The 27,815-nt window shown below is 52.9% G+C and overlaps 1 protein-coding gene across 2 annotated transcripts in view; it reads right to left on the reverse strand.

The window, feature by feature from the left end:
• Window positions 1-27,815, reverse strand: part of LOC147107981 (F-BAR domain only protein 2-like) — an 80,960-nt gene that overhangs the window by 31,931 nt on the left and 21,214 nt on the right. The window contains exons 2-10 of one of the 2 annotated variants that reach the window (XM_086004354.1): window positions 12,310-12,401; window positions 11,071-11,145; window positions 9,934-10,075; window positions 9,499-9,651; window positions 7,423-7,527; window positions 4,364-4,462; window positions 2,204-2,300; window positions 2,010-2,054; window positions 911-983 (exon numbers count right to left, since the gene is read on the reverse strand). In XM_086004354.1, the coding sequence (XP_085860480.1) occupies window positions 911-983; window positions 2,010-2,054; window positions 2,204-2,300; window positions 4,364-4,462; window positions 7,423-7,527; window positions 9,499-9,651; window positions 9,934-10,075; window positions 11,071-11,145; window positions 12,310-12,401 (881 nt within the window). The remainder of the gene's footprint in view (window positions 1-910; window positions 984-2,009; window positions 2,055-2,203; window positions 2,301-4,363; window positions 4,463-7,422; window positions 7,528-9,498; window positions 9,652-9,933; window positions 10,076-11,070; window positions 11,146-12,309; window positions 12,402-27,815) is intronic. The other variant, XM_086004355.1, reaches the window with a different exon arrangement.

A 27,815-nucleotide genomic window follows, 5' to 3' on the forward strand; every position in this document is an offset into this window, starting at 1 on the left:
CTATGTAGAGCCAGGCCGTTCAGGGGTGATGTCAGGAAGCACTTCTTCACACAAAGGGTGGTGGAAATCTGGAACTCTCCCCCCCAAAAAGCTGAGAGGCTTGGGGGGGGGGGTCAATTGAAAATTTCAAAACTGAGATTGATCGATTTTTGATGGGCGAGGGTATCGAGGGTCAGGGAGCAAAGATAAATGGAGTTGAGACAGAGATCAGACATGATCGAGCTGTGGGAGGAGATTAAATGGGTGGGGTGGGGAGTCATAGAAACATAGAAGATAGGAGCAGGAGTCGGCCATTCGGCCCCTCGAGCCTGCTCCGCCATTCAATGCGATCATGGCTGATCATCTAAATTCAGTACCCTGTCCCTGCTTTCTCCCCATATCCCTTGATCCCTTTAGCCTTAAGAAATATATCCAACTCCTTCTTGAATATATTTAATGAATTGGCCTCAACTGCCTTCTGTGGTAGAGAATTCCACAGGTTCACCACTCTCTGGGTGAAGAAATTCCTCCTCATCTCAGTCCTAAATGGCTTACCCCTTATCCTTAGACTGTGACCCCTGGTTCTGGACTCCCCCGCCATCGGGAACATCCTTCCTGCATCTAGTCTGTCTAGTCCTGTCAGAATTTTATAAGTTTCAATGAGATCCCCTCTCATTCTTCTAAACTCCAGCGAGTATAAGCTCAATCGACCCAATCTCTCCTCATACGTCATTCCTGCCATCACAGGTATCAGCCTGGTGAATCTTCGCTGAACTCCTTCCATGATGGAATAATCAGACACGGACTCTGAATAGAATGGGACTGATGGGCCGAGTGGCCTATCCTCACTCTGTGTTTTATTATTAATCGCCGAGGGTCTCAGACTCACGGCTCTCGACAGTGAAGAGAATGGGACCAAGGGGAAACTCACGTGGAGTCGGTGTCCTTCTCTCTCTTGCCAAGTCCTGGAATCACAAACGATTTCCTCTTGCTTCTTTTCGGAGCTGTTTCACAAGAGACAAAAAGCCACAATTCCCAATAATCAGCGACTAAACTCAACAAACTCCTTTACAATCCGAGAACCAGCAGCCCCAGGCGAGAAACGCCTCGAGCTGCCTCACCTCACAGTCAGCCTGTGTTCGACACTTTCCCAGTGACTCCGTGTCCATGTGGTCCCGACTCACAGACTGGGACTGAGGGTGGGGTCGGTCTCCAGTCTGAGCTGTTGCTGATCACGGCTGGGGGCAGGGGTAGAGAGGCTGCACATAGTCTCAGCAGCCCGGGTTAGGGAGCAGGGAGGGAAAAATCAGACAGAATTCCTGCTCCAGATCACTACCCAATGATACCTGCCAGAATGTGCGTGTGGGAAAGAGAGAGGGAGAGGGAAAGAGAGGGAGAGAGAGGGAAAGAGAGAGAGGGAGGGAAAGAGAGGGAGGGAAAGAGAGGGAGGGAAAGAGAGGGAGGGAAAGGGAGGGAGGGAAAGGGAGGGAGGGAAAGGGAGGGAGGGAAAGAGAGGGAGGGAGAGGGAAAGGGCGGGAAAGGGCGGGCGGGAAAGGGCGGGCGGGAAAGGGAGGGCGGGAAAGGGAGGGCGGGAAAGGGAGGGCGGGAAAGGGAGGGAGGGAAAGGGAGGGCGGGAAAGGGAGGGAGGGAAAGGGAGGGAGGGAAAGGGAGGGAGGGAGGGAAAGGGAGGGAGGGAAAGGGAGGAGGGAGGGAAAGGGAGGGAGGGAAAGAGAGGGAGGGAAAGAGAGGGAGGGAAAGAGAGGGAGGGAGGGGGGGGAAAAGAGAGGGAGGGAGGGAGGGCTCCAGTGTGGAGCCGGATCCTACAGATCCTGTTACCCAGTGAGAGTCAGCACTTTCGGGGGGGTGGGGGGTAAAAGAGAGGAAAATAGAAAAATATAAGTGTTAATCTACTCCAGGTGTCACCGAGCTGTAACACTGCACACATCGACCCTGTGCGTAGCTCAATCCCTGGTCAGCGGGACGCGAGGTCGGAGCGTGTTGGAACAGCGACACAGCGAGAAGCAACTCACCTTCCAGCACCAGCTCTGGGTTACACTCCTCAAACTCAATGGGCCCTGGAAATGAGAGGACAGAGTCAGGAGTCAGACTGAAGCTCGACTCTCACTGCAACACTCCCACACCGAGAACACCACTTTAACAATTGTCGCACTGCTCCCCTCACTCGCTGCCCGGCCAGCCCTCCGGGAGGAACACACCCCATTACCTGGCTTCTCCTTGCCGGTTCCTTTGGTCATGGCATATTTCTGGATCAGGTCCTGCACTCGGATATTCTCCGCGTTCTGTTTGAACTCGTCATGCACCTGGGCAAGGAACACACGCATTAGGAATCTACAGGACGCACTGCAACAAAAAGCCAGCACGGACACGATGGGCCAAATGGCCTCCTTCTGTGTCATAATTTTTCTATGATCCACTTTTCTTGATCTATATTAATGACTTGGATGTGGGTGTACAGGACACAATTTCAAAATCTGCAGATGACACAAAAATTGGAAGTATAGTGAACAGTGAGGAGGAGAGTGATAGACTTCAAGAAGACATTGAGAGGCTGGTGAAATGGGCGGACACATGGCAGATAAATTTAACGCAGAAAAGTGTGAAGTGATACATTTTGGTATGAAGAACAAGGAGAGGAAATATAAACTAAAGGGGGCGCAGCAACAGAGAGACCTGGGGGTATATGTGCACAAAGCGTTGAAGGTGGCAGGGCAGGTTGAGAAAGCAGTTAAAAAAGCTTACGGAATCCTGGGCTTCATAAACAGAGGTACAGAGTACAAAAGCAAGGAAGTTGTGATGAACCTTTATAAAACACTGGTTCGGCCCCAACTGGAGTATTGTGTCCAATTCTGGGCACCACACTTTAGGAAGGATGTGAAGGCCTCAGAGAGGGTGCAGAAAAGATTTACAAGAATGATTCCAGGGATGAGGGACTTCAGTTACGTGGATAGACTGGAGAAGCTGGGGTTGTTCTCCTTAGAGCAGAGAAGATTGAGCGGAGATTTGATCGAGGTGTTCAAAATCATGAGGGGTCTGGACAGAGTAGATAGAGAGAAACTGTTCCCATTGGCGGAGGGGTCGAGAACCAGATTTATGGTGTTTGACAGAAGAACCAAAGACGACATGAGGAAAAACTTTGTTGCGCAGCGAGTGGTTAGGATCTGGAATTCACTGCCTGAAAGGGTGGTGGAGGCAGACTCAATCGTGGCTTTCAAAAGGGAATTGGATAAATACCTGAAGGAAAAAAATTTGCAGGGCTACGGGGAAAGGGCGGGGGAGTGGGACTAGCTGAAGTGCTCGTGCAGAGAGCTGGCATGGGCTCGACAGGCCGAATGGCCTCCTTCTGTGCTGTAACCAATCGATGATTTTTGAACTAAAACGCTTCCCTCGCCTAGAATCCCAACTCTCCCATCAAAATTCCCCCTCAAATACCCCAACCGTCCCACTGAAGACGATTCTTCTTTTAGCCCAACTCCACCATCAACACCTGTCCCTTTAGTGCGCTAACTCTCCCATTAAACCAATCCCTCTCGTACCGTCACTCGCGTATCATCACTCTCCCATTAAACCAATCCCTCTCGTACCGTCACTCGCGTATCATCACTCTCCCATTAAACCAATCCCTCTTGTAGCTTAACACTCCCTCCGAGACCCATCCCTCAAGTACCCGAACTCCCCAATTATATCAAACTGCCTGTGAAAGCCCCTCGTGTTTCTGCCTCGACCATTTTTCAACATCACAAAAAATAGTTTTCTTGCTCTGTATTTTCCATTTTCCCTTGAGTTTCTAAGAATATAAGACACTCAAGTGTGTCAGGAGCACTGGGGCTGCCAGATAGCGGTCATGCAATTGAAGATTAGGAACAGGAGGAGGCCATTCAACCCCTCGAGCCTGTTCTGCCATTCAATTCGATCATGGCTGATCTGTATCTTAACTCCATTTACCCGTCTTGGTTCTGTAACCCTTAATACCCTCGCCCAACAAAAATCTGTCAATCTCAGTTTTGAAATTTTCAATTGACCTCCGGCCTCGACAGCTTTTGGGGGAGAGAGTTCCAGATTTCCACCACCCTTTGTGTGAAGAAGTGCTTCCTGACATCACCCCTGAACGGCCTGGCTCTAATTTTAAGGTTCTGCCCCCTTGTTCTGGACTCCCCCCACCAGAGGAAATTATTTCTCTCTATCTAACCTATTGAATCCTTTAATCACCTTAAACACCTCGATTAGATCACCCCTTAATCTCCTAAACTCGAGGGAATACAACCTGGCCTCATAATTTAACCCTTTTAAGCCCCAGTACCATTCCTAACCAACTCTTTCAAACTCGAGCTCAGTCCATGAGTGGGCGGCAGCATTGAGAACTCACCTGGCCCACCTGCACGTGTGTGTCTTCGATGGAGTGCGAGTAGGACTTGATTAACCCCTTCATGTGTCTCAGGTGACTCTCTTCAACTTGCTGGAACTTCTGCCGAGTCAAAAATCAGAGGATTGAGATTTTGGGGGGTGACAGGAAAAAAAGACGAGAGCTCCCGGAGGGTCAGAGCGCGGACGCTCATTAACCCTTTGAGAACCAGGTTCAAACCAAGGGTCTTGTCATGGTGTCCTACTCTAAGCCTCATTCCCCAGGACTCCTCCGCTCCCTCAGATCTTCCCCTCCATGACTTGATTTACTTTGTCTTCTCCCCAGGACTTTCCAAACGTTGTGCCGCCCTGCACTGTGGGCCTCAGGCCTTCACTGGAGCCCCTAAATAACTCCCCCCAAAAAATTACATTTACTTTCTTACATTTTCAATGTTCAGCCACCGGTTTGGTTACACAGTGCGATCCCACTGCCAAGTGTAGCTCCTCCTACTGTGGAGCAACTGATCACTGCTGTTACAAACAGATCCTGCCATTCACTCCAATAGTTCCTTTGCCAGAACTATTTCTCAGACACAAGCAAAGCGTTTGTGTTACAGTTCCTCACTCATTCATGCAAGGGAGACCGTGCCCGGCACTCCCAGTCCCGCAAACTCTGCTGGAGAAAGACAAGAGGAGTAACATCATGGGAACACCGTCACCTCCAAACATCCCTCCAATCACACAATGGTACACCGCCCACCCATCAATCTCGCCCACGGCCCCCCCATCAATCTCGCCCGCGCCCCCCCCATCAATCTCGCCCGCGCCCCCCCCATCAATCTCGCCCGCGCCCCCCCATCAATCTCGCCCGCGGCCCCCCCATCAATCTCGCCCGCGCCCCCCCCATCAATCTCGCCCGCGCCCCCCCTCCAATCTCACCCACACACCGCGCCCCCCCATCAATCTCGCACGCGCCCCCCCTCCAATCTCGCACGCGCCCCCCCTCCAATCTCGCACGCGCCCCCCCTCCAATCTCGCACGCGCCCCCCCTCCAATCTCGCACGCGCCCCCCCCTCCAATCTCGCACGCGCCCCCCCCTCCAATCTCGCACGCGCCCCCCCTCCAATCTCGCACGCGCCCCCCCTCCAATCTCGCACGCGCCCCCCCCTCCAATCTCGCACGCGCCCCCCCCTCCAATCTCGCACGCGCCCCCCCTCCAATCTCTCCAATCTCGCACGCGCCCCCCCCCTCCAATCTCGCACGCGCCCCCCCCCTCCAATCTCGCACGCGCCCCCCCCTCCAATCTCGCACGCGCCCCCCCCTCCAATCTCGCACACGCCCCCCCTCCAATCTCGCACACGCCCCCCCTCCAATCTCGCACACGCCCCCCCTCCAATCTCGCACACGCCCCCCCTCCAATCTCGCACACGCCCCCCCTCCAATCTCGCACACGCCCCCCCTCCAATCTCGCACACGCCCCCCCTCCAATCTCGCACACGCCCCCCCTCCAATCTCGCACACGCCCCCCCCTCCAATCTCGCACACGCCCCCCCTCCAATCTCGCACACGCCCCCCCTCCAATCTCGCACACGCCCCCCCTCCAATCTCGCACACGCCCCCCCTCCAATCTCGCACACGCCCCCCCCTCCAATCTCGCACACGCCCCCCCTCCAATCTCGCACACGCCCCCCCCTCCAATCTCGCACACGCCCCCCCTCCAATCTCGCACACGCCCCCCCTCCAATCTCGCACACGCCCCCCCTCCAATCTCGCACACGCCCCCCCTCCAATCTCGCACACGCCCCCCCTCCAATCTCGCACACGCCCCCCCCTCCAATCTCGCACACGCCCCCCCTCCAATCTCGCACACGCCCCCCCTCCAATCTCGCACACGCCCCCCCTCCAATCTCGCACACGCCCCCCCTCCAATCTCGCACACGCCCCCCCTCCAATCTCGCACACGCCCCCCCTCCAATCTCGCACACGCCCCCCCTCCAATCTCGCACACGCCCCCCCTCCAATCTCGCACACGCCCCCCCTCCAATCTCGCACACGCCCCCCCTCCAATCTCGCACACGCCCCCCCTCCAATCTCGCACACGCCCCCCCTCCAATCTCGCACACGCCCCCCCTCCAATCTCGCACACGCCCCCCCTCCAATCTCGCACACGCCCCCCCTCCAATCTCGCACACGCCCCCCCTCCAATCTCGCACACGCCCCCCCTCCAATCTCGCACACGCCCCCCCTCCAATCTCGCACACGCCCCCCCTCCAATCTCGCACACGCCCCCCCTCCAATCTCGCACACGCCCCCCCTCCAATCTCGCACACGCCCCCCCCTCCAATCTCGCACACGCCCCCCCTCCAATCTCGCACACGCCCCCCCTCCAATCTCGCACACGCCCCCCCCTCCAATCTCGCACACGCCCCCCCTCCAATCTCGCACACGCCCCCCCTCCAATCTCGCACACGCCCCCCCTCCAATCTCGCACACGCCCCCCCTCCAATCTCGCACACGCCCCCCCTCCAATCTCGCACACGCCCCCCCTCCAATCTCGCACACGCCCCCCCCTCCAATCTCGCACACGCCCCCCCTCCAATCTCGCACACGCCCCCCCTCCAATCTCGCACACGCCCCCCCTCCAATCTCGCACACGCCCCCCCTCCAATCTCGCACACGCCCCCCCTCCAATCTCGCACACGCCCCCCCTCCAATCTCGCACACGCCCCCCCTCCAATCTCGCACACGCCCCCCCTCCAATCTCGCACACGCCCCCCCTCCAATCTCGCACACGCCCCCCCTCCAATCTCGCACACGCCCCCCCTCCAATCTCGCACACGCCCCCCCTCCAATCTCGCACACGCCCCCCCCTCCAATCTCGCACACGCCCCCCCTCCAATCTCGCACACGCCCCCCCTCCAATCTCGCACACACACCCCGCCCCCCTCCAATCTCGCCCACACACCCCGCCCCCCCCTCCAATCTCGCCCACACACCCCGCCCCCCCTCCAATCTCACCCACACATTTAACTCTCGAATCTCACAAATCGACCTCCCCTGACTCGGCGACACGCGGACTCGAACCTGTGCAGCCTCCGCCATCTTCTGCTGGTAGTCGGACCGGGCACTGCGATATTTCTCGATACTCGCCTTGTAAGACTCGGCAGCTTTCTTTGATTTGTGTTCCGCCTGTGGGGAAGAGCCAGGATCCATCAGTGACTGCAACAAGAGCGCGAGGAAAGAACACATCGTCCCAAGAGCGAGAGGGGTGGCCCCAGCTATTCACAATCTATATCAATGATTTGGATGAGGGGACTAAATGTAACATTTCCAAATTTGCTGATGATACAAAGCTAGGTGGCAGTGTCAGTTGCAAAGAGGATGTGAAGAGGCTTCAAGGGGATCTCGACAGGCTCAGTGAGTGGGCGAGAACATGGCAGATGGAATATAATGTGGATAAATGTGAAGTTATCCACGTTGGTAGAAAAAATAGAAAGGCAGAGCATTTCCTAAATGGTGAAAGATTGGGGAATGCAGATGCTCAAAGGGACCTGGGTGTCCTTGTACATGAGTCACTGAAAGTGAATGTGCAGGTGCAGCAAGCCATTAGGAAGGCAAATGGTATGCTGGCCTTCATTACAAGAGGATTTGAGTACAGGAGTAAAGAAGTCTTACTCCAATTATATAGGGCCTTGGTGAAACCACACCTGGAGTACGGTGTACAATTTTGGTCTCCTTACCTAAGGAAGGATATACTTGCCGTAGAGGGAGTGCAACGAAGGTTCACGAGATTGATTCCTGGGATGGCGGGACTGTCGTATGAGGAGAGATTGAGTAAACTAGGCCTGTATTCTCTTGAATTCAGAAGAATGAAAGGGGATCTCATTGAAGCATACAAAGTTATTACAGGGCTTGATAGGGTGGATGCTGGGAGAATGTTTCCCTTGGCTGGGGAGTCTAGAACCAGGGGCCACAGCCTCAAGATAAGGGGTAGGCCATTCAGGACTGAGATGAGAAGAAATTTCTTCACACAGAGGGTGGTGAATCTTTGGAATTCTCTACCCCAGAGGGCTGTGGAGGCTCAGTCATTGGGTATATTCAAAACAGAAGTCGATAGATTTCTGACTAGTAAGGGCATCAAGGGGTATGGCGATAGGGCCGGTGAATGGAGTTGAGGCAGAAGATCAGCCATGATCTCATTGAATGGCGGAGCAGGCTCGAAGGGCCGAATGGCCGACTCCTGCTCCTATTTCTTATGTTCTTATGAACCAACTCTGGCCTGTGCTGAGTTACCTTATGCCCCAGTGAGAGTCAGTATCTGTGGAACCCGTACCCCAGTGAGAGTCAGTGTGTGTGGAATCCGTACCCCAGTGAGAGTCAGTGTGTGTGGAACCCGTACCCCAGTGAGAGTCAGTGTCTGTGGAACCCGTACCCGAGTGAGTGTCAGTGCCTGTGGAACCCGTACCCCAGTGAGAGTCAGTGTCTGTGGAACCCGTAACCCAGTGAGAGTCAGTGTGTGTGGAACCCGTACCCCAGTGAGAGTCAGTGTCCGTGGAACCCGTACCCCAGCGAGAGTCAGTGTCCGTGGAACCCGTACCCCAGCGAGAGTCAGTGTCCGTGGAACCCGTACCCCAGTGAGAGTCAGTGTCCGTGGAACCCGTACCCCAGTGAGAGTCAGTGTCTGTGGAACCCGTACCCCAGTGAGAGTCAGTGTCTGTGGAACCGGTACCCCAGTGAGAGTCAGTGTCTGTGGAACCCGTACCCCAGTGAGAGTCAGTGTGTGTGGAACCTGTACCCCAGTGAGAGTCAGTGTCTGTGGAACCTGTACCCCAGTGAGAGTCAGTGTGTGTGGAACCCGTACCCTAGTGAGAGTCAGTGTGTGTGGAACCCGTACCCTAGTGAGAGTCAGTGTCTGTGGAACCCGTACCCGGGAGAGTCAGTGTCTGTGGAACCCGTACCCCAGTGAGAGTCAGTGTCTGTGGAACCCGTACCCGGGAGAGTCAGTGTGTGTGGAACCCGCACCCCAGTGAGAGTCAGTGTGTGTGGAACCCGTACCCTAGTGAGAGTCAGTGTGTGTGGAACCCGTACCCCAGTGAGAGTCAGTGTGTGTGGAACCCAGACATGTTAACCCCTGAAATGCTGGCGTTCGACATCAGTCACCTTATCGATCTCTTTTTGAGAAGCGCCATCCTTTTTCAGCCTGTCCCACTCCAACCACTTGCTGTGATAATTGTCCTTGGACTTCTGCAGGAGCTGGACACTGGATTGAACGTTCTGGACCGCTTCCAGCGTCCCTGACACCTCCTCCTTCGTCTGGGGGGCAGGAGAGGGAGGTTAAAAAGAAGTTTGATTGGTCACATAACGCCCGATCATGCGACTTACACAAAACATCTCCGAGTCTGAAACTGCAGACGGGGTTTGTACATAAACCAATAGCTCGCCCAGAACTGTGGGACATGAAATACTCTCCACCCCACACCCTCACCCTGAGGAGGTCATTGGAGGGGCGTTGGCGAGGGTCAGGGAGAGGTCGGGGGGGATTATGGCAAGATGGGGAGAAAAGTGATGTGAATAAACCCGTCGACCCCTCGTTACCTTTCTGTGCACTTTGACCTGCTCCTCGTTGAGCCGGTTCATTTCTTTGATCAGATCGTGGAGTTTCCGCACCAGCTCTAAATGACACAGCGCCAACTTATCGGCTGAAGTCCGAAACACCTCCCACATCGGAGCGAAGGTCCTGCAAGATTCGCAGTGTTACACTCCGCATGGCATCTGATTGGCTGCAGCTACTGTCTAAATTCAATAGGGGGGGGACCACCTCCTGTCTTAGTGACTCCGTGCCCCCGGGATTCAGGACACTGACCATTCGACCCACGCTGACCGCGCTGGACCCACGCTGACCCCTCGGCCCACGCTGACCGCGCTCGGCCCACGCTGACCCCGCTCGGCCCACGCTGACCCCGCTCGGCCCACGCTGACCCCGCTCGGCCCACGCTGATCGCGCTCGGCCCACGCTGATCGCGCTCGGCCCCCCACCCCACGCTGACCGCACTCGACCCCCACGCTGACCGCACTCGACCCCCACGCTGACCGCTCAACCCACGCTGACCGCGCTCGGCCCCCACGCTGACCGCGCTCGGCCCCCACGCTGACCGCGCTCGGCCCCCCACGCAACCCACAATTGACCCCTATGCTGACCACTCTCAGCCCATACTGACCGCGCGCAACCCACGCTCGACCCCCACGCGGACCGCGTGCATCCCACACTGACCATTCGACCCACGCTCGACCCACACTGACTGCGATCGACCCACACTGACCGCTCGACGCACGCTCAGCCCCCACGCTGACCACGCTCAGCCCCCACGCTGAATGCGCTCGGCCCCCACGCTGACCGCGCTTGACCCACACGATGATCCTGGCACTTGGGACACGGGGAGCAGTGACCACACTCAACTCTCCAGGGGCTTCCAGTTCCTGTGAATCCTCGGCCAGTTCATGAGGCGGGAGTGTCCGATAAGGTAATGTGACCAGAACCCAGTCTAGCCGTCTGAGAGTCTAGACGTGTGGGAAAGGAAGAGCCGGCTGGTACAAGCGAGCACAACACTGACCTCACACCCTCTGGGACCTGGGGTCAATCCAGCCCAGGCAGAGGTGCTGAAGGCCGCCTGTCTCACGCTGTATTGGGGAAGGATTGGAAGCAACGTGTCCTGAAGACCGCACGGTACTTACCCCAGCAGACTGTTGGTGCTCACCATCTTGGACAGTTTGGTCATGGACTTGGAGTACGACTCCTCAATCAGCGCCCTGCCGGGTGAGAGAGCAATGGGTGAACACAGAGAAATTATTCACTACAAAATAACAATACTGAGCAAGTTAAGGTGGGCAACAAAAGCAACGAAACTTTAACACTTAATATTCCTGGAGTATGATCCCAAATGAGTCAGAGGGAGACCGAACACAGAGCACTCAGACAGACCCCACCATCACTCCACACAACCCACAGCTCAAAGACCGGGCACAGTGTCACAAGAGAGCACACCCACTACACCCGAACTCTCACTGGGGTACGGGTTACACAGGCACTGACTCTCACTGGGGTACGGGTTCCACAGGCACTGACTCTCACTGGGGTAAGGGTTCCACAGACACTGACTCTCACTGGGGTACAGGTTCCACACACACTGACTCTCACTGGGGTACGGGTTCCACACACACTGACTCTCACTGGGGTATGGGTTCCACAGGCACTGACTCTCACTGGGGTACGGGTTCCACAGGCACTGACTCTCACTGGGGTACGGGTTCCACACGCACTGACTCTCACTGGGGTACGGGTTCCACACACACTGACTCTCACTGGGGTACGGGTTCCACACACACTGACTCTCACTGGGGTACGGGTTCCACAGACACTGACTCTCACTGGGGTACGGGTTCCACACACACTGACTCTCACTGGGGTTCGGGTTCCACAGACACTGACTCTCACTGGGGTACGGGTTCCACAGGCACTGACTCTCACTGGGGTACAGGTTCCACGGACACTGTCTGCCCTGGTACCTTGCGACCAAGTGACCAATCTTCAGGCACGAGATCTTGCAGTGTTTCTGGTATATTTGAGCGTGGAGGCATCGCAGACGAGCTGGACACCATCCTCACACAATACCCACAGACCCTTTTCCCAGTAGAGATCACTGGATAATGATCAGAAGCGGGAATGACAGCTGATTTTCTCTCCATCGCCCAGTTCCCTGAGCACCCTCCACTCATTAATCAGCTAACCCAGCACAGACCAGCAGTGGAACCTGGGACCTTCACGGTCTCAATGGCTCAGCACCAACGCCAGCGGAGCCACAACCCACCGAGCAATGCGAGAGCTCACAGGGTTTAAGTTAACAAAATAAATGGATACAGGGTGAGGCAGGCGGAGGGGGCAGGACCTCCCGGGAACAAGTGCCAGTGTCTCACCTTTCCCTCACAAGCTCAGCCAGCTCTTTGACAGAGACCTGCCCATGTTTCATGTTGTGGTAAAGGATGTCAAAACCATTGTTTTTCTCCCCCTGTTAAAGAGACAAATAAAAGGTGCATTAGCTCAGTCCCCATCCGGACCAACCCACACCCTGCCCTCCGACCCCGTCCGGACCAAACCACCTGTCCCCGGAACGACACCCAGCCAGACAAGACCAACCTAACGCAAACCCATAAATGTTACTGTACAGAGTCACTGTTTATTCAGGGTAAGGGTCACTCACTAACTGTACAGAGTCACTGTTTATTCAGGGTAAGGGTCACTCACTGTAACTGTACAGAGTCACTGTTTATTCAGGGTAAGGGTCACTCACTAACTGTACAGAGTCACTGTTTATTCAGAGTAAGGGTCACTCACTAACTGTACAGAGTCACTGTTTATTCAGAGTAAGGGTCACTCACTGTAACTGTACAGAGTCACTGTTTATTCAGGGTAAGGGTCACTCACTGTAACTGTACAGAGTCACTGTTTATTCAGGGTAAGGGTCTCTCACTGTAACTGTACAGAGTCACTGTTTATTCAGGGTAAGGGTCACTCACTGTGTAACTGTACAGAGTCACTGTTTATTCAGGGTAAGGGTCACTCACTGTAACTGTACAGAGTCACTGTTTATTCAGAGTAAGGGTCACTCACTGTGTAACTGTACAGAGTCACTGTTTATTCAGGGTAAGGGTCACTCACTGTAACTGTACAGAGTCACTGTTTATTCAGGGTAAGGGTCACTCACTGTAACTGTACAGAGTCACTGTTTATTCAGGGTAAGGGTCACTCACTAACTGTACAGAGTCACTGTTTATTCAGGGTAAGGGTCACTCACTGTAACTGTACAGAGTCACTGTTTATTCAGGGTAAGGGTCACTCACTAACTGTACAGAGTCACTGTTTATTCAGAGTAAGGGTCACTCACTAACTGTACAGAGTCACTGTTTATTCAGAGTAAGGGTCACTCACTGTAACTGTACAGAGTCACTGTTTATTCAGGGTAAGGGTCTCTCACTGTAACTGTACAGAGTCACTGTTTATTCAGGGTAAGGGTCACTCACTGTAACTGTACAGAGTCACTGTTTATTCAGGGTAAGGGTCACTCACTGTAACTGTACAGAGTCACTGTTTATTCAGGGTAAGGGTCACTCACTGTAACTGTACAGAGTCACTGTTTATTCAGGGTAAGGGTCACTCACTGTGTAACTGTACAGAGTCACTGTTTATTCAGGGTAAGGGTCACTCACTGTAACTGTACAGAGTCACTGTTTATTCAGAGTAAGGGTCACTCACTGTAACTATACAGGGTCACTGTTTATTCAGGGTAAGGGTCACTCACTGTAACTGTACAGAGTCACTGTTTATTCAGGGTAAGGGTCACTCACTGTAACTGTACAGAGTCACTGTTTATTCAGAGCAAGGGTCACTCACTGTGTAACTGTACAGAGTCACTGTTTATTCAGGGTAAGGGTCACTCACTGTGTAATTGTACAGAGTCACTGTTTACTCACTGTAATTGTACAGAGTTTCTGTTCTCCCACATTGTGAGTCTGGTTCAGAGAATCTGAATGTGGTTAACCTGACCTTCAGAGTGTTCCCCAAAAGCTTAGGTGAAGAGAACAAGTTTTCAATTCTCCACCAGTGTTGCAAAGCCAGCGACCCAGAGTGCCATGATGTGAAAGAATGTCGCCCTCTCCTGGTGCTTTGCAATATTGACACCACCACACGGGTCAGTCCGACACCTCAACCCATAATCCAGGCCAACACTCCTATGCAGTACTGAGGGAGTGCTGCACTAAACCAAGGCTCCGCCTGCTCTCTCAGGTGGACGTAAAAGTTCCCACGGCCACTATTCCGAAGAAGAGCAGGGGAGTTCTCCCCGGTGTCCTGGGGCCAATATTTATCCCTCAACCAACATCACTAAAAACAAATGATCTGGTCATTATCACCTTGCTGTTTGTGGAAGCTTGCTGTGCATAAATTCGCTGCCCTGTTTCCTGCATTACAACAGTGACTACACTTAAAAAAAGTGCTTCATTAGCTGTAAAGCGCTTTGTGAGGTGCTATAGAAATGCAAGTCTTCCTTTGTTTTATTTTCTCTCCAGCGCTGCAGTTCCACAGGCTCCAGCCCCCCTCCGCCTCCAGCCCCCCTCCGCCTCCAGCCCCCCACCTTCCAGTCCCCTTTCTGCACGCGAGTTTCTCAACAGGGATTGTCAACAGGCTATTCAACTGTAGAGTGCATCATAAGCAAGCCTGATCCGGTCACCTCCCAAAACAGAAACAAAGATTTTCAATTCTCCAGCGCCTTTCATGACCTCAGGATGCCCCAAAGTGCTTCACAGCTGATGTAGTACTTTTGAAGTGTAGTCACAGTCAGTCTACTCTCAATCAGCAAAGTGATGGAAGGTGTCGTCGACAGTGCTATCAAGCGGCACTTACTCACCAATAACCTGCTCACCAATGCTCAGTTTGGGTTCCACCAGGACCACTCAGCTCCAGACCTCATTACAGCCTTGGTCCAAACATGGAGAAAAGAGCTGAATTCCAGAGGTGAGGTGAGGTGAGAGTGACTGCCCTTGACATCAAGGTAGCATTTGACCGAGTCTGGCATCAAGGAGCCCTAGTAAAACTGAAGTCAATGGGAATTGGGGGGGAAACTCTCCACTGGCTGGAGTCATACCTAGCACAAAGGAAGATGGTTGTGGTGGTTGGTGGTCAATCATCACAGCCCCAGGACATCGCTGCAGGAGTTCCTCAGGGCAGTGTCCTAGGCCCAACCATCTTCAGCTGCTTCATCAATGACCTTCCCTCCATCATAAGGTCAGAAGTGGGGACGTTCACTGATGACTGCACAGTGTTCAGCGCCATTCGCAACTCCTCAGATAATGAAGCAGTCCATGCCCGCATGCAACAAGGCCTGGATGACGGTCAGGCTTGGGCTGATAAGTGGCAGGTAACATTTGCGCCACACAAGTGCCGGGCAATGACCATCTCCAACAAGCGAGAGTCTATTCACCACCCCTTGACATTCAATGGCATTACCATCGCTGAATCCCCCACCATCAACATTCTGGGGGGTCACCATTGACCAGAAACTTAACTGGACCAGCCACATAAATACTGTGGCAACAAGAGCAGGTCAGAGGCTAGGTATTCTGCATTGAGTGTCTCACCTCCTGACTCCCCAAAACCTTTCCACCATCTGCAAGGCACACCACCGGCATGCCGTGGCTGCAGTGTGTACCATCTACAAGGTGCACTGCAGCAACTCGCCATTATCGGAGTTGCGAATGGCACTGAACACTGTGCAGTCATCAGCGAACATCCCCACTTCTGACCTTATGATGGAGTGAAGGTCATTGATGAAACAGCTGAAGATGGTTGGGCCTAGGACACTGCCCTGAGGAACTCCTGCAGCGATGTCCTGGGGCTGTGATGATTGACCACCAACCACCACAACCATCTTCCTTTGTGCTAGGTATGACTCCAGCCAGTGGAGAGTTTTCCCCCCGATTCCCATTGACTTCAGTTTTACTAGGGCTCCTTGATACCACACTCGGTCAAATGCTGCCATGATGGTAAGGGCAGTCACTCTCACCTCACCTCTGGAATTCAGCTCCTTTGTCCATGTTTGGACCAAGACTGTAATGAGGTCTGGAGCAGAGTGGTTCTGGTAGAACCCAAACTGGGCATCAGTGAGTAGGTTATTGGTGAGTAAGTGCTGCTTGATAGCACTGTCGATGACACCTTCCATCACTTTGCTGATGATTGAGAGTAAATTGATGGGGCGGTAATTGGCCAGATTGGCTTTGTCTTGCTTTTTGTGGCCAGGACATACCTGGGCAATTTTCCACATTGTCGGATAGATACCAGTGTTATAGCTGCACTGGAACAGCTTGGCTAGAGGCGCGGCTAGTTCTAGAGCACAAGTCTTCAGCATGACAGCCAGGATTTTGTCGTGGCCCACAGTCTTTGCTGTATCCAGTGCGCTCAGCTGTTTCTTGATATCACGTAGTGTGAATCAAATTGGCTGAAGACTGGCTTCTGTGGTGGTGGGGAGGCCAATATGGATCATCCACTCGGCACTTCTGGCTGAAGATGGTTGCAAACGCTTCAGCTTTGTCTTTTGCACTCACGTGCTGGGCTCCACCATCATTGAGGGTGGGGATATTCATGGAGCCTCCTCCTCCCGTTAGTTGTTTAATGGTCCACCACCATTCACGACTGGATGTGGCAGGACTGCAGCGCTTTGATCTGATCCGTTGATTGTGGGATCGCTTAGCTTTGTCTCTAGCATGTTGCTACAGACAGACCCAGGAGGGTTTGTCACACTCCAGCACACACACCGCACCTGCTTTCTATCCAGTGAGGATGCAAATATAAGAGGCAAAGAGGGGTGGAAAAATCCCCAAATCAGAGCAAACCAACAGGATCATGAGAAGAACAGTAATTCTTTCAACCCCGAGATTGAATCAGAGCCTAAAACGATATAAAGGCAGCCTGATTGCTTCTCCTTTGATTCTCCCAACCACAGTCTTAACCCACAGAAGACACCCACACTCACCTGAAAAACAAACCTCACCCCAGTGGTCATTCAACCGTGGGGGTATCACATGACAGCCACTTTCCAGCAAAGGAGTGGGGGAGGGGCTGTGGGGGGTCACTGGGGAGCAGGAACCCCAGCCCACTATCCCCTCTGGCCCCGAGGGCAATTCTAGCGCAACACCAGCCGAGATCAGCGGACTCCTCCCGGGTCTGGCTTGGATTTGATTTGGACAGGTTGGGTGATTGGGACGAAGCATGGCAGATGCAGTATAATGTGGATAAATGCGAGGTTATCCACTTTGGTGGCAAAAACAGGAAGGCAGATTATTATCTGAACGGCAATAGATTGGGAGAAGGGGAAGTGCAACGAGACCTGGGTGTCCTTGTGCACCAGTTGCTGAAAGTAAGCATGCAGCTGCAGCAGGCGGTTAAGAAGGCAAATGGTATGTGTTACGTCCGTGTATAATCAGACACAGACTGCGGAGAACGGTACAAACGGTGTTTACTCAACGTGGCTCAGACTGCAACTGATCTGTACAGATTACGACTCAACATTATATACAGGTGTGGTCACTGCCAGTACTACAGTATACATGAGCTGTAAAAAGTAGTTCCCCCCCTTAAAGGTACATACATTACAATTCCTCCCCTTTTAGATTAACAGTACCATAACACTCATTTAACAATTAAATATCAAACTAATTACAATTAACACTTTTAACATGCAACATTAGCTGAAAATAAGTCTATTTATATATTCAGTCTTTGGGGCGGCCTCCTGATCCTTTCTGGATAGCGCCTTTCCCGAGTGTCTTGGTGCAGAGGCGATTCTGGCCCCCTGTCGTCGGTTGGTTCATCAGCTTCCGATGCTACTGTTTCTGGGGTAGATGATACCTGTACGTCGGGTTCATCACCAGGTACGTATGGGCGAGGCATGGGGTTGACTTGTTCCTGTGACTCTAGGATCTGGTCAGCATGGCGTCTCACAATGCTCTCCCCAACGTCCACTGTGTACATTAGTGGGCCCTGCCGTGTGCATATCATTCCTGGCTGCCATTTTTCTGTTCGGTAGGCGCGGGCCAAGACTGGTTGCCCTACATTGAAGCTCCTTGTTGGCTTCTCATGGATGTGCTGGAATTGCTTACTCTCAACATCTCTTCGTACGTTTGGTCTGAGCAAATCCAAGCGAGATCTTAACCTTCGGTTAAAGAACATCATGGCTGGGGCCTGGTTGGTGACTGCATGTGTCGCATTCCGGTAGGTGAACAGGAAATTGTCCACCTTGTGCTGCAGCGGAATGTTGTCATTGTACATAGCCTTTATTGCCTTCTTAAAGGTTTGTACGAACCTCTCAGCCAATCCATTTGTGGCTGGATGATACGGGGCGGATGTGTAATGCCTTACCCCATTCTTTTTCAAGAACCTCCGGAACTCTTCGGACACAAACTGTGGTCCGTTGTCGGAGCAAATCTGTTCTGGCAAGCCATTCCTGGCAAAAAATGGTTCGTAGGGCTGCAATAGTTTTCTCCGTGGTGGTGGAGGACATTTTGGTGACCTCAGGCCATTTCGAGTGCGCATCCACAGCTATTAAAAACATTGAGTCCATGAATGGACCAGCAAAATCAATATGCACCCGTTGCCATGGAGATGAGGGCCACTCCCATGGGTGTAGAGGGGCCTGTGGTGGTGCATTTTGGACTTTCTGGCATCCTGAGCAGCTCTTGGTCTGGTCCTCGATTTGTTTATCGATTCCCGGCCACCACACATAAGCCCTGGCTAGGCTTTTCATTTTTACCCCTCCCAGATGACCCTCATGAAGCTCATTGAGCACTCTATCCCTTAACTTGGGTGGAATTACCACTCGGGATCCACACATCAAGGTCCCCGAGACACTGACAGCTGTTCTCTCCTTGTCGAGAATGCTGGCAACAGTGAGTCGCCATGTGCTGGCCATCCCTTCACCGTCAAATCATATACCCGAGACAGTGTCGAGTCATTTCGGGTTTCCTTTTCGATACAAGCGTTAGTTACCGGTAGGTATTCAACTATAGTCGAATGGAATATTTCGACAGGATCCACTGCTGGTGCTTCCTCCACAGTAGGCAGTGGCAGGCGTGATAGCCCATCAGCATTTCCATGCTGTTTCGTGCCCTTATATTCAATCTCATAGTGGTGCGCCCCTAGAAAAAGTGACCATCTTTGTAGTCGTTGCGCAGTCATCACTGGAACGCCCTTCTCTGGATTAAAAATGGAGACAAGAGGCTGGTGATCAGTCAGCAAGGTGAATTTCTGCCCGTGCAGATAGTGATTGAACTTTTTCACTCCCCACACTAGGCTGAGTGCCTCCCTGTCAATCTGGGCGTAGTTACGCTCGGCTGAGGTTAGTGATCGTGACGCAAAGGCTATTGGCCTCTCTGAGCTGTCCGAGAATTTGTGCGACAGCACCGCTCCAATGCCGTAGGGTGACGCATCACATGCCAACTGAATTGGTAATGCTGGGTTGTAATGGGCCAATACCTCTTTCGATGTGATTAGTGTTTTGCTCTTCTGGAAAGCTTGTCTACATTCGTCACTCCACTTCCATGGCACCCCAGTTTGCAGTAGGGTGTTCAGTGGGTGTAGTATTGTAGACAAATTTGGCAAGAACTTATGGTAGTAGTTTACCAGCCCGAGGAACGACCTCAGTTGCGACACATTTTCCGGTGCTGGAGCCTTGACTACTGCCTCAATCTTCTCTGGGGACTTATGTAACCCCTCTTTATCGATAACGTGGCCACAATACGAGATCTGTTTTCTAAAAAACTTGCATTTGGGGCGGTTAGCTCGGAGCCCATATTCCTGCAATCTAGTGAGCACCTGCTCCAGGTTGGCAAGGTGATCACTGTCATTTTCGCCCGTGATCAGGATGTCGTCCAAATAACACTGGGTCCCTGGGATCCCTTGCAGGACTTGTTCCATTGCCCTCTGCCAAATAGCTGGAGCTGATGCTACCCCGAATACCAGCCGGTTGTATTGGTAGAGACCTTTATGGGTGTTGATTGTGAGGTATTTTTTTGATGCTTCTTCTACCTCCATTTGCAGATACGCCTGGGCCAGATCAATCTTAGTGAAGCGTTTCCCTCCAGATAGCGAGGCGAAAATATCTTCAATCCGCGGAAGTGGATATTGTACGGTGTGAAGGACCGGGTTCACTGTTACCTTAAAGTCCCCACGGATGCGAACCTTCCTTGGTTCCCCAGGCGTGCTGCTCAACGACTTTTTCATCGCAGGGACGATGGGTGTAGCCCACTCGCTCCAGTCTACCTTGGACAGTACACCTGAACGTTCCAGACTCTCCAGCTCTGCTTCGACGGCTGGGCTTAAAAAATTTTGGACTTGCGTTTTCTTCAATTTTAATCGTTGCTGTCATGCCTTTTAGTGTTCCGAGTCCTTGCTGGAACACTTCTTTCGCGTCAGTTAGGATCTTTGACAGTCGCCCAGGTGTGACGTCGTCATCCTTTTTGTCAGCCACAGTCAGTGCCTGTATGGAATGCCAATCCAGTTGTATTTTCCGGATCCATTCACATCCCAGTAATGGTGGTCCTCCATCTTGCAATACATACAGGTCTAGTTTTGGTGTTTCCTTACCGTTATATATAACGGTCACCCTTATTTTTCCTTTGGGGTAGACTTTTTGCCCCGTGTACGTCTTCAAAATAATTTGTGTGTCTCTCAAGGGTATGTGTGAGAATAGCCGCTCGTAGTCCCGTCGGTTTATGACTGTTAGGGCTGATCCTGCGTCCAATTCCATCTTTACCTGGACGACTGCTATCTTGAGAGTGACCCAAATGGTTTGGTGATCCTCCGTTGTGATCACATTATGTAGTTTCAGACAACTCAGTTCCCTGCTTTCGGAGTCGTTATCACTCTTTTGTTCGTCTGAACTATTCTCCGTCATCTTATGTACCTTCATGTACTTTCCTTTGGTAGGTTTCTTATTGCTGGTTTTCTTTCCCGACCTGCAGACTCGTGCTATGTGTCCTACTTTTCCACACTGCCTGCACACTTTGGCCTAGAAATTCAGTGCCCTTAGCGCCGATTTTGCGGCGCTAGAGGGCCTAGCGCTGCAATTGGCGCCGGTTCCTAAATTGCCTGGGGCCCTTCCGCGGCGGTAGACCGGTAGCGCTGCGCCGGCACCGATGACGTCATCGGTGTGCGCAGCGTCCCGGTTGCCGTGGTAACCCGGCCCCAAGCTGAAATTCAGTTGCGCCCGCCTCGCCCGTGGCAGGTGCAACTAAGACTCTGGCAACAGAGTCTTCCCCCAGTGTGCGCCGGCGCATAAAGGTGGAGCGGCGGCCGGCCGCGTTCCCGGCGGCCGCCTGCCCGCACCTCCCTTCCCGGACTCCTGCATTCCCCCCCCGCGGCCCTGATCAGTGTCTCATGCGAGCCCGGCACTTCCCCGAGGTGCCGGGCTCAGATGTCGGGTCAATCCGCCGGACAGTTGTCGGCTGCAGGCAGCTCCTCCTTAACAGGAGGAGGAGGCCTGCAGTTCCCCCGCCTGCCGCACCGGGGGATTAGCGCCGGGAAACCCAAGTTCACGCCCGTTTTGAGGCGCTAAAGGAGGGTTTTAGCGCCCGCCGCCGTCTGGGCCCGGCGCACCCGAATTTTCGTCGGGCGCTGCCGCATTACCGCTGGCGCAAACTTTCTGGCGCTACAGCCCTGGCAAGACCAGAACCCAATTTCTAGGCCTTTGTCTTTGAACCAGCAATCATTCTGGTCGTGTGTTGTTCTGCTGCAGCGATAGCACTTCTCTGTTGCATATGACATTTCGTTTGTGCCATATTCTTGCGGTCTCTGTTGTATCTCTGCAGCGCCCCATGCTGCTGCTTCATATGATACCGCAATGCTGAAAGCCTTTTCCAGCGTAAGGTCCTTTTCAGATAAAAGCCGTTTCTGGGTTCCTTCACTTTGAAGCCCACACACAAACTTGTCCCTTAAGGTATCTGCCAGTCCCGCTCCAAACTGGCAGTGTTTCGATAGTTTGCGCAGTTCTGTTAAATAATCAGCATTGCTTTCATCCTTATGCTGGTTCCGTTTGTGAAACTTGAATCTTTCTGCTATCAGCAGCAGTGTGGGGTTTAAATGTTCCTTTAGTATCGTTACTATGTCTTCAAAACTCTTTTCCATTGGCTTCGTTGGGGTTACTGGATTTCGCAATAACCCATACGTCTTTGCACCCATTAAACTCAACAATACCGACGCTTTCTTGTCATCTGACACCCCATTTGCCTTGCAGTACACCTCTATTCGTTCGACATATGTAGTCCAATCTTCGACTTCATTGTCAAATGCGGTGATACTGCCACTCTTCGGCATTTTGGGTGTGGTTTAAAATGGCATCTCCCAACGGCTTAAAATGGCGTCTCCCACGCTTTCCTTCCTCCCCCATTGCTGCCGGTTCTTGTGGCAATGGCGGCGCCTCGCGGGTTTCTGCGCGTCTCTCTCTCCCTCTCTCCGATGCTGCTCGGCCCCTGAACACTGGCTGCGCCCTGTGCGCTCTGCCCTCTCTCTCTCTCCCCCCCGTCGACACTGCTCGGCCCTTTGCTGTGCCACTCGGTCGGGCTCTAACCCGCCGCTGTCCGGGAAGGGTCTGCGCACTACCTGTTGCCAGCCCGTTTCGCTGGACCACCTCGACTGGAAAGCCAAGCCTGGCTCTCGACAGCCTCCCCCGCAATTCTCGAGTCTCTGCTGGATGACTGGGCGGTTGCCCGTGGTCGACGCCCGAGTCTCTGGCCTTGACCTCCAATCCACTGATCTCCAGGAACGAATCCCCGGGAGGTGATGCAGAGTTGCAGGTAGGTTCGAACCTGCCTCGTCGCCAATGTTACGTCCGTGTATAATCAGACACAGACTGCGGAGAACAGTGCAAGCGGTGTTTACTCAACGTGGTTCAGACTGCAACTGATCTGTACAGATTACTACTCAACGTTATATACAGGTGTGGTCACTGCCGGTACTACAGTATACATGAGCTGTAAAAAGTAGTTCCCCCCCTTAAAGGTACATACATTACAGTATGTTGGCCTTCATAGCGAGAGTGTTTGAGTACAGGAGCAAGGATGTCTTGCTGCAGTTGTACAGGGCCTTGGTGAGACCACACCTTGAATATTGTGTGCAGTTTTGGTCGCCTTATCTGAGGAAGGATGTTCTTGCCATGGAGGGAGTGCAGCGAAGATTCACCAGACTGATACCTGGGATGGCAGGAATGACGTATGAGGAGAGATTGGGTCGATTGGGCTTATATTCGCTAGAGTTTAGAAGAATGAGAGGGGATCTCATTGAAACTTATAAAATTCTAACAGGACTAGACAGACTAGATGCAGGAAGGATGTTCCCGATGGCGGGGGAGTCCAGAACCAGGGGTCACAGTCTAAGGATAAGGGGTAAGCCATTTAGGACAGAGATGAGGAGGAATTTCTTCACCCAGAGAGTGGTGAACCTGTGGAATTCTCTACCACAGAAGGCAGTTGAGGCCAATTCATTAAATATATTCAAGAAGGAGTTGGATATATTTCTTAAGGCTAAAGGGATCAAGGGATATGGGGAGAAAGCAGGGACAGGGTACTGAATTTGGATGATCAGCCATGATCTCATTAAATGACGGAACAGGCTCGAGGGGCCAAATGGCCTACTCCTGCTCCTATCTTCTATGTTTCTATGGAATTGATCCCGGGACAGGGAGAGACGGGACAAAACACGACACATTTTCACCACAGGAGCCTCGTGCAATTACAGACAGAGATTGAGCCGTGCTGTCGAGGAAGCAGGGATTTCAGTTTGCAAGGTTTCCCGCCGTGCGGTTGTTCTTTTCGTGCATTGTGGAGTGTTACTCGGAGCTGCCGTACTTGTGTCACGCGCTTCGTCCCATCCGACATGGGCAGCAGCAGTGGGCACCTAGTGGTCTGGTTCGCCCGGGAGCAGATGGCGTGGCGCTCGTTGTAAAGGGCCAGGTGGGAAGCTTCACCCGGTCATGGGCTGGAAAATATTGTTCACAAAGGAGGTCACAGAATAGTACAGTACAGCACAGGAGGCGGCCATTCGGCCCATCGAGTCTGCGCTATGATGCTCATAAAGAAAGACTTGCATTTCCACAGCGCCTTTCACAACCTCAGGACGTCCCAAAGCACTTTACAGCCAATGAAGTACTTTTTTGAAGTGCAGTCACTGTTGTAATGAAGGAAACGCGGCAGCCAATTTGTGCACAGCAAGCTCCCATAAACAGAATTGTAATAATCTGTTTTTAGTGATGTTGGTTGAGGGATAAATATTGGCCCCAAGGCACTGGGAAGAACTCCCCTGCTCTTCTTCGAAATAGTTCAGTGGGATCTTTTATGTCCACCTGAGAGCGCAGTCTGGGCCTTGGTTTAACGTCTCCTCTGACAGTGCAGCGCTCCCTCAGTACTTCACTGGGAGTGTCAGCCTGGATTATGGGGCTCGAGTCTCTGGAGTGGGACTTGAACCCACAACCTTCTGACTCAGAGGTGAGAGAGTGAGACCCACTGAGCCATGGCTGACACCCGAGCCATGGCCCTGGAGGAGATGCCGGTGTCTGGGTGAACCCTGTAGATGTAGATGGAGTAACTCTCCCTCCTCGCCGCCCTTTATTGAAGGCTTTCTTGGCGCCCATCTTGGGAGCTGCTGTCTGCTCCTCAGGCATTCTCAAACTCAATTTCAGCATCTGCTCCCTAAAAAGTTTCTTTTTTAAATGAATTTTTGGGGATCTAGGCATGGCTGGTATTTATTGCCCGTCTTTAGTTGCCCTGAGACGGTGGTGGTGAGCCGTCTTCTTGAACCTCTTGTATCAGTTTGACGTAACCGTGGGACTTGCTGGGCCATTTCAAAGGGCAGTGAAGAGTCAACCACGGTGGTGTGGGACTGGAGTCACGTGTAGGCCCAGCCCGGGTAAGGACGGCGGGTTTCCCTCCCGAGAGGACATCAGTGAACCAGTTGGGTTTTTACGACAATCCGACAGATTCACGGCCACTTTTACTGAGACCAGCTTTTTAGTTCCAGTGACGAGGGACTGTTAACCTTCCGCTGTTGCAGATCTTGTTTTGTTTCTTTAAAAACGAAATTGACCACAAGACTCACTTCCTCCCAGGTGCAGAGACCCAGGTTAAGGAAATCACTCGCTAACTTTACACGCCTCTATTTTTAACCCTTCAGTGAAACCATTTTTCTTTTTAAACTTAACGAAGAATCTCATTTTGGGGGACTAGGCTCTGGGTTGCCCGGGAAATGGATTTGAACCGAGTCCCAGCCAGGCCTCTCCTTTCCTGGGGCATTCTGATAACACAGTGTGTTATGGCCTCTGTTAGCAAGGAGCTCGAGGCTATGGGCAGGAGAGCAGCGGAAAATGGGCTAAATTGGTGGTGAGGCCTACTTCTGCCTCACTGCCTGGACATGAAGTTCCCTCCCTTCCCACAGGGGCAGGTTGGGGCCCAGGGCCCAGGTTCACGGCCTATTTGTCTCCCATCACTAGATTATTACAGTTACATGCTTCATTGTTAAAGCTTTCAACTCAGCTTGGGACGATAAACTCTTTCAAATGAAAGGATTTAAATATCAGAAAATATTTACATTGATGACAACCTGCATTTATATAGCGCCTTTAACGTAGTAAAACATCCCAAGGCGCTTTACAGGAGCGTTTTCAAACAAAATTTGACACCGAGCCACATAAGGAGATATTAGGACAGGAAGAGGTCGGTTTTAAGGAGCGTCTTAAAGGAGGAGAGAGATGCGGAGAGGTTTAGGGAGGGAATTCCAGAGCTTAGGGCCCAGGCAGCTAAAGGCACGTCCACCAATGGTGGAGCGATGGGAGTAGGGATGCACAATTGGAGGGACGCAGAGATCTCAGAGGGTTGTAAGGCCGGAGGAGGTCACAGAGATAGGGAGGGAGCGAGGCCATGGAGGGAATTGAAAACAAGGGCGAGAATTTTAAAATCGAGGCGTTGCCGAACCGGGAGTCAGTGTAGGTCAGCGAGCACAGGGGGTGATGGGTGAACGGGACTCGGTGCGAGTTAGGACACGGGCAGCAGAGTTTTGAATGAGTTAAAGTTTAGGAAAGGTGGGAGATAGTGGTGGAACATAAAGATGCAAATCACGATTTCTCCTGACACGCCACCGAGAGCGATTAATTTTTTCCCTGCTCACCTGGTGGTTTGTTTCTACAGTTGGACAGAGTCACATTCCTGGATTCAGCGTATCAAACAGTGATTGGGTCATTAAAAATGTCCGACTGCAAGCTAGAAGCTTTCTCAATATAAATAGAAGGTAGTGCAGTGAGAGAAGAGGAAGGCAGATCAAAAACAGATGCTAGGCCATCGTCTTGGAAGGGAAGCGATTGTGCCGCAATTCCTTCATCTCTTCCCCTCCATCCCCGTGCTAGTGATCGGAAGCATTTGGTGCATCAGAGGTTCTGAAGATAACAAGTCAGCTGAAGATTCATCCTCAGGCTTAATTTACCGGGGCTAAAGGGGTTAAATTATCAGGACAGACTGGGCTTGTATTCCCTCGAGTTTAGGAGATTAAGGGGTGATCTAATCGAGGTGTTTAAGATGATTAAAGGAGTTGATAGGGTGGAGAGAGAGAAACTATTTCCTCTGGTGGGGGGAGTCCAGAACAAGGGGGGCAGAACCTTAAAATTAGAGCCAGGCCGTTCAGGGGTGATGTCAGGAAGCACTTCTTCACACAAAGGGTGGTGGAAATCTGGAACTCTCTCCCCCAGAGAGCTGTTGAGGCTGGGGGTCAATTGGAAATTTCAAAACTGAGATTGATAGATTTTTTGGTGGTAAGAGTTACGGAACCAAGACGGGTAGCTGGAGTTAGGATACAGATCAGCCGTGATCTAGTTGAATGGCGGAACAGGCTGGAGGGGCTGAATGGCCTCCTCCTGTTCCTTGGCTTCCCTGCCTTCCCATTTAAGTCCCTCCTTCCACCAGTTATTTCATCAAATACCTCCAGTAATTGTCCTACTGACCCGTCCAACCCCATCGCGCTTCGATCCTAGCCGAGGTCTATGTCGCTGCACAAGCTTCCAGTGACACAGGCCTGTCGTTAACACAGACTGAGATGGGAGGGGTAGGGACTAGAGGGGTGGGATTCGATGGGAGGGTTAGGGACTAGAGGGGTGGGATTCGATGGGAGGGGTAGGGACTAGAGGGGTGGGATTCGATGGGAGGGGTAGGGACTAGAGGGGTGGGATTCGATGGGAGGGTTAGGGACTAGAGGGGTGGGATTCGATGGGAGGGGTAGGGACTAGAGGGGTGGGATTCGATGGGAGGGTTAGGGACTAGAGCGGTGAGCTGAGCAGTTAGGAGGAAATATAAAGCCGGGGCCGACTTTGACTCCATAATATTGCCAGTCTGTGCAGATCAATTTCTTTTTTTTCTTTGCATCAATTAATCAGAGCTTGTAAGCCGAGTCCGTCACAGCCCAAATCGCAACCGCCACATGATCCGTCATCATCAACATTTAATGAAGCACAAACACAAAATGGGATTCACTTCGAAACTCACGACCGACAGCTGCCTCCTGAATGAGCTCGGACTCAACGAGGGGAAAGTGTCGACTCCAGGCCCGAGCCACCCCACACCCCCAGGCCCGAGCCCCCCAGGCCCGAGCCCCCCGACACCCCCAGGCCCGAGCCCCCCAGGCTCCTGCCCCCCAGGCCCGAGCCCACCCACACCCCCAGGCCCGAGCCCCGCCGCACACCCCCAGGCCCGAGCCCACCCACACCCCCAGGCCCGAGCCCCCCAGGCCCTCCCCCCCTCCCCCCTCCCCGAGCCCACCCTCGCCCCCCCGGGCCCTCGCCCCCCCCAGGCCCGAGCACCCCCTCGGCCCCCATGCCCGAGCACCCCCTCCCCCCCCAGGCTCG

The sequence above is a fragment of the Somniosus microcephalus genome, chromosome 13 (assembly GCF_052327205.1).
Source record: "Somniosus microcephalus isolate GS21.2 chromosome 13, FLI_Smic_1.0, whole genome shotgun sequence".
NCBI classification, from domain to species: Eukaryota; Metazoa; Chordata; class Chondrichthyes; order Squaliformes; family Somniosidae; genus Somniosus; species Somniosus microcephalus.